Raw genomic sequence first — 6,505 nt, forward strand, 5'->3', positions numbered from 1 at the left:
AAAAAAAAAAAATCAGAAACAAAAGATTAAAACATATACAAACAACCAAAACCAATTCCGGCAATCAAAAGGTAATTCTTAATGCAGTATAGAGATAGAATATTAAGCTTTTCTACAAAACTGATTACACAAAGCTCAATTCTTTAACAACTGCCAGTAGAATGAAGAAAATCAAATTGCAGCCTAACCAAGTGCTTAGAAACTTGAACCAAATCTCAAAGTAACGAACACGCATTACAAATATGATCGATTCACACTATATTAAACATCAAAATGTACAAAAAAAAACTCCAAAGACGAGCACTTGAAAATCATTCGACTATACCAATCATACAAAGCCCAATTCTTTACCAACACTCCCGGGGCATAAATTCATGTTACTAAGAGCTTAGTAAGATGAACCATATGTCAAGATAACTAAACATGCATTACAAACACGATACATTTCACTATGTATATATCAAAATCAAACTAATCCGTACATTCAAAACCCAGACCCAAATCAAAAAGCAACTCACCGGAGTTGGAGAAACAGTCTTGCAAATGGGCATGGTGGCATCCATTTCTCCAAAGCAAACAGAGACTAATGGCGAGATCAGAATGAGCCCAAAATGGCGAAGTAGAAAGAGAATAAGAAGGAGAAAGAGAAGGTGGGAAGGTCCGAAGAGAGTAAGAGTGTAGAGTCGTCGATGAAAACGAGGGGAGTGAGAGATTGAATGCTCCGCCCAAATGCCTGTCACTCTGATCTCTCTGTTTGCTGCCTTAAATGTGATCCTGACCGCATATATTAACACATGGACGGTTGGGTTCGCGCCGTGTCAGCATAAGTAGATGCACCAAACCGAACATGCTAAGTTTCGATAGATTTTTTTTTTTTTAACTTTTTATTAATAAATAACTCACACACCCTAATATATATAAGTGAATATAAAACTATTCGAAATTAATAGGCTCGGAGACAGGGATGCCCAAGGTGCTCGTTTCGCCAAATGGTATGGATCAATTCTCAGCAAATATATGATCTTGGCCGGACCATAATTTTTGAGCTCATGATTGAGATAAAGCTAGGTATAACATAATTGGTATACTTTGATGAACTAGACGTACTGTTGTGAGCATCCCCAATGGTCCATCCACTCTTGCAATGGGGGTCTCGCTCGCTATGCTGCCATTTCTCAAGTAAGAGAAATGCTATTTGTATAGCAAGAGAACGTTAGTTGATGTTATATATGTTGTATTCTTGATTTGCTATTTGAGAACAGTTTTCAAAATTGATTTTTTTTTATTACTCTAGCAGATTCTTTAATATTTCTGTCTAGTTAGGATGTGTTTCTGATTGAACAAGCTTGGCTTATTGAAAACTGTAGGACAGTGGATTGGTCCCAATCGTAGAGCCAGAGATCTTGCTAGATGATGAGCACAGCATTGACAAGACCTTCTAAGTTGCTCAAGCAGTGTGGGCTGAGGTTTTCTTCTACCTTGCCCAGAATAATGTCTTGTTTGAGGGTATCCTCCTCAAGCCAAGTATGGTTTACCCATGGAGCTGAGTGCAAGGAAAGAGCCACCCCGGAACAGGTTGCCGACTACACCCTCAAGCTTCTCCGGAGAAGAATTCCCCCAGCAGTCCCTGGAATCATGGCATGTCTCACAAAAACTCCCCACAATATTGACACTTTTATGTTTCTTAAACTTATATGTTTCATGTACTAATATCTTATGATTGTGTTATGTTGAGCAATTTTTGTCTTGTAGACAATCTGAGGTTGAGGCAGCCCTGAACTTGAATGCAATGAACCAATCACCAAACCCGTGGCATGTGTCATTCTCCTGAAGCATTACCACAAAAGTCACAAGAAAAAGGTTTGCTTTGTATGCAAACGGATCTTCAAATACAGCAAAAAAAGATAATGGACCAATCAAGAACCATTTCAAAGGAACACATCAGCAAACACATTTTGTGAGAAGGAGAAGTGCACCTCTCATATCACCCCAAAGGCAGAGGTGCACTCTTGTCCTTAACACTAGCATGTATGGAAGGGAGCAGCTGACCAGCTTCTAAGGTTTGCTGCAAAAGTGGAAGTGCGGAGGCATGGAAGCTGAAAGTGAATGCAAGTTAACTTGAATGAGAAACGAGAATATGTGGACGAAAAACCCAATAACAAATTAGACAATTGATCATGTGGATTAATGGTGTGATCTTTTGCATATTCTAATAGCACAATCATGAACTCAACGCCAAAGATGAGTTCGTCATATGCAACTTGGATGGATTCTTCTGGGAATTCAGAATTGCATTCTTTATTGAGATCTGATCCTGAATGATTTAGTTGAGGCTGCAAGTTTTCTTCCACATTAATAACCATGTCAACACAAGCAATTTCTCCTCTAACCTGTTCTTCAATAATTTCTTCCTGAACTTCTTCCATTAGAAATTCATGGGCAATTTCTTGTGTAACTTTTTTCATTGGATATTCATGGATATTTGTTGTGGAACTTCTTCCGTTGGAAATATATGGATAATCTCTTGTGGAGCTTCTTCAATTAGAAATTCTTCTGGTTGTTCTTCAATCAAAATATTACTCACAACGGGCAAAGCAAGCTTGTCAACTTTTAGGTTCCTCTCTTCCACCTTAGAATGATACTTCTTGATAGAAAAATCTCTAGGTAGAAATTTTCCTATAAGAAGACCTTTCATCTTCCTCCATGTTCGAACAGGTTCTTTACCTTGCATCTTTTTTGCTCTTTGTAAATCATCCCACCAATCGGCAACAGTGCTCTTGAGACTTTCAGAAACAACCTTACTCTACTTGTGTTCTGGAACCTCCATGATCTCGAAGAATCTATCCACCTCATCCAGCCAATCTAGAAAGTCCTCCTGATGCATGTAACCAAAAAAGTAAGGAATATCTACCGTAGATTTAGCACCTCAATTTTGCCCATTGGATTCTCCTCCTCGATGTCTTTTGCAATTGTTGACATTCGTTCGAAATTCTCTTATATGAGTTTGAATGGTGTTAATCGTAGCAGTTATCTGAGCGAAAATGCAATCTATATCTGCTCTTATAACTGGTTCATAGGCCATGGATAATGTGCGGACTTGTGGTTAGTGAGTGGATTGGAAGTGTTTGAGTGAATAATTTCTCGAATATGCTGTATTTTGAAAGGTTAAAGAGTTGACTTTTTAATCTGTTGGGTTTCTCAAGAAACTTTATTCACAAAAGTTGTAGAGCACGACGATACGAGTTCGTAGACACATGACATGCGTAAAACGGAATTCGTATGAAGAAGTTATGGTCAACGGAAGTTTGTAACATTTCGGGAACTTTAAATATAAATAGATAAATTATTCTTTTGGCCCTCATAATTTCATAAACCACTTTTCCTCTCTCTTCTCTCTCGCCGCCGATCATTTTAGTTAAGATTTTTGTAACAAATATTAATTATAAAGAAAACTGTAGTTTGATCAATTAGATATCATGTCCCTTTTATGTTATAATTTTAGGTTCTATACAGATTCCTTTCTTGTTTGAGCATTGTCATGCTGCAGGCTTGTTCTGCTGTCAGTATATATTTTGTTCACGATATATCTTCCTCTCAAGTTGTGTCATCAATATATGACACTTGAAATACAGTGAAGTTACTTGGTCTAAAGAATACACATGTACTTTTGAAAGTTTTGGAGGATGTTTAGAATGTGAAACAACCAAGTAGTACATTTATTTGAGGTAGTTGGTTTTGTTGTTACAATAGTGTAATAATTTAGGTGGACATATGAACTGCATTTATTGGAGGAAATTGTGTGTGTTATTTTTTTTTCCCGAATAGAGCATAATGATTAGTGAGATTTGTAGTTAGGCTTTGTTCGTGCACATGATAGCCCGTATTTTCTGTGGATTTTCATCTCTTTTTTTGGTGAGCTAATTTCAAGATGTAGAGGCTAAAAGAAAAGTGTAATTTTCAACATTAGACATTTCTGGTTGAAGAAACCTCTTTTCATAGAATATAGACCCAATGGATAATTCTGCTCTAGGAGTTTATAGTACCATCAAATGTCTTGGATATCCATGAGATACCCTAGGTTGTAAATTCTGCTCTAAGCTGTATATGTGATGTGATTAATATCTATTTTGTTTGCTACTGAACGTGGTGTTTCTGTATGCTTTCGTTGTATTGTTTCTTTCTCTGTTTTCTTTTCTCTAAATTGAAGTTAAGTGTTGAATGTTGGAGTGACATTTATGTATTTTTCTGTTCTGTAGTGATCGCAACATAGCATTATATGACTTGCGCATGGGGAAACCGACAGCGAAGCTTATCATGGCGGTATTATTACTATATTGGTTCTAGATTTTAATTTGGTGCTAGCTGTTTTTAAACTTCCCTTTCTTACTTTTAATGTGGATTGTGATTAGTAAACCTTGTTTCTTGAAGAGGAGCTTTGCACTTCTAACTTGTATTTTCTTTTGACAGACAAAAACTAATTCTATTTGTTGGAATCCAATGGAGCCATTCAACTTCACTGCTGTGAGTGCACTTATTTACGTTTTATCTTTTGCAAATTGTTCGAAGGAATGAAAAGTTGTCTAGTGTTGGGTAGATGTGCTTTGCTGGCTATCCTTTAGATGATTTGGAGGGATAGGCACAGATAAATTTTTGAGAAAACTTGTGAGGATGTAGAGTACTTGTGGGAAAGGGTTCATTTTTGGGCATCTCTCTTGGCATCGGTCTTTTCAAGAGTTTAAAGATTACTCTTTTCAGGCCTTCTTTGTTATTAGGATGCATTTGTGTTCTAGTTCTTAAGTGCTTGTCTTTATTCTTTCCTTTGTATTCTATGTGGATATAGTTATGTTTTAACATTTGGTTCTACCACTTTCAGTCCACTTAAGGAAAACAGACTTATTTCTTGTTTCTGTACTATAGTCTGTCAAACTGTATTAGATTGTTCTTTATCTAAAGAGTTCCGCATGTAGAATCTATCCTACCTTGTATAGCAATTTCTTGTATTTGATGTTCTAATCCATTTCCTCAATTACACAGGCAAATGAGGACTGCAACTACTATAGCTTTGATTCTAGAAAGCTTAATGCAGCAACGTGTGTGCACAAAGATCATGTCTCTGCTGTGTAAGTTGATCATTATGTAATAATTTTTCTTTCACGTCTTAACTATTAAAGTCTATTAGTCTCATTGTGCATGTGGTGGATAAAGATTATATGGCTTTCATACCAAATTCTATATGTTTTGTTTTTCAAAATGGACATAGATTATTCACCAACCGGTCGAGAATTTGTAACTGGATCATATGATAGAACAGTGTGAAAAATAGACTAGGACCTATTCACTGGTATTTCTTTGTTTCTGAGTTAAAACAGTTTGCAGGAACCACGAGAAGAACAAGAACACCAGATTTGACTACAGTGTAAACCTTCCATAAGGAAACCTCACTGCGAGACTTTATAGTAGTCCACACTTAAAACAATCCACTAAGAGCAAATAGATTTACAGTTTCTATCAAGCAGTGAAGTATAAAACATTCACGTTTACTAGCATACAAACTAGCTTGATCTTTTACAACCGATCTTCCTATTCTACAAGCAATGGATCCAGCCTTGAACAGATGAACTAAGCACTCCTTGTTCGCCAACTCACTGATCTCGATCACAATGAAATGATGGATGCAATGAAGCAATAACAAAAGAATGAGAGATTTTATCAAAACAAAATATGCAGCAGTGCTGCAACAAGAACACTATGTGTTTATAAAAATATCAAAAACTCTGTCTTACAAAATACAACTCAATCATATATATAAGGGGAATGACTCCCCCTCAACTGAATCACCTTTGATTCCCGATTGAGATAAACAAGGAAACAAGAATCAAATAAGTTTATAACAGATATGTATTTCATATTCTTTCCTAACAGATAAACATATTTTCCTAAAGTATCTCAAGGATAATTTAGACAGATATCTACCAAAAACAAACTCAATCTTTAGTTGTAAACATGATATGCATGATATGCATTTACCTCATAGATCGAGATCAGAGTTACTGCAGTCAAAAACCAGTCGAGCAAGACTTCTCCTGGTTGAGCTAGGAAACTTGAGCTTTCCAGATTCTTAGGTTGAATATGACTGCCATACCCTTACACAGTGAGTTTTGTAGTTTTAAGTTGTTAAATCCCATCTCAACAATTCCGTAATTGTCTAGAAGTGCTATGGTGATAATTACATACGTCTTTTTCAGGTGATGAGAATTTTCCAGTATAATGGTGGTCACAGTAGGGAGATTTATCATACAAAGAGAATGCAAATCACACTTTCCACTTTCTTAACAATTTGGCTGTTGTAGTTTGACAGAATAAAATGTAAATATATCTTTTTACTTTAGGGATCGTTGAACCTGTTGTTTCTCTTCTCCTTTCTTGTAGGGTGTTATGTGTCAAGTACAGCTGTGATGCTAGTTATGTTATTTCTGGGAGTGATGACACTAATCTTAGGCTTTGG

The 6,505-nt window shown here is 36.3% G+C and overlaps 2 protein-coding genes across 2 annotated transcripts in view; one reads left to right on the plus strand and one right to left on the minus strand.

Moving 5' to 3' along the window:
• LOC101306237 (biotin carboxylase 1, chloroplastic-like) overlaps positions 1 to 750 on the minus strand; it is a 5,927-nt gene extending 5,177 nt beyond the window's left edge. The window contains exon 1 of the mRNA XM_004299718.1: positions 519 to 750. Within this exon, the coding sequence (XP_004299766.1) occupies positions 519 to 563 (45 nt within the window). The 5' untranslated portion in view covers positions 564 to 750. The remainder of the gene's footprint in view (positions 1 to 518) is intronic.
• A 663-nt stretch (positions 751 to 1,413) lies between these two features.
• LOC101296012 (DDB1- and CUL4-associated factor 13-like) overlaps positions 1,414 to 6,505 on the plus strand; it is a 17,129-nt gene continuing 12,037 nt past the window's right edge. The window contains exons 1-7 of the mRNA XM_004301349.1: positions 1,414 to 1,642; positions 1,753 to 1,762; positions 4,257 to 4,320; positions 4,468 to 4,521; positions 5,035 to 5,120; positions 5,250 to 5,310; positions 6,246 to 6,311. Coding sequence (XP_004301397.1) covers positions 1,414 to 1,642; positions 1,753 to 1,762; positions 4,257 to 4,320; positions 4,468 to 4,521; positions 5,035 to 5,120; positions 5,250 to 5,310; positions 6,246 to 6,311 — 570 coding nt within the window. The remainder of the gene's footprint in view (positions 1,643 to 1,752; positions 1,763 to 4,256; positions 4,321 to 4,467; positions 4,522 to 5,034; positions 5,121 to 5,249; positions 5,311 to 6,245; positions 6,312 to 6,505) is intronic.

The sequence above is a fragment of the Fragaria vesca genome, linkage group LG5 (genome assembly GCF_000184155.1).
Source record: "Fragaria vesca subsp. vesca linkage group LG5, FraVesHawaii_1.0, whole genome shotgun sequence".
Classification (NCBI taxonomy): Eukaryota; Viridiplantae; Streptophyta; class Magnoliopsida; order Rosales; family Rosaceae; genus Fragaria; species Fragaria vesca.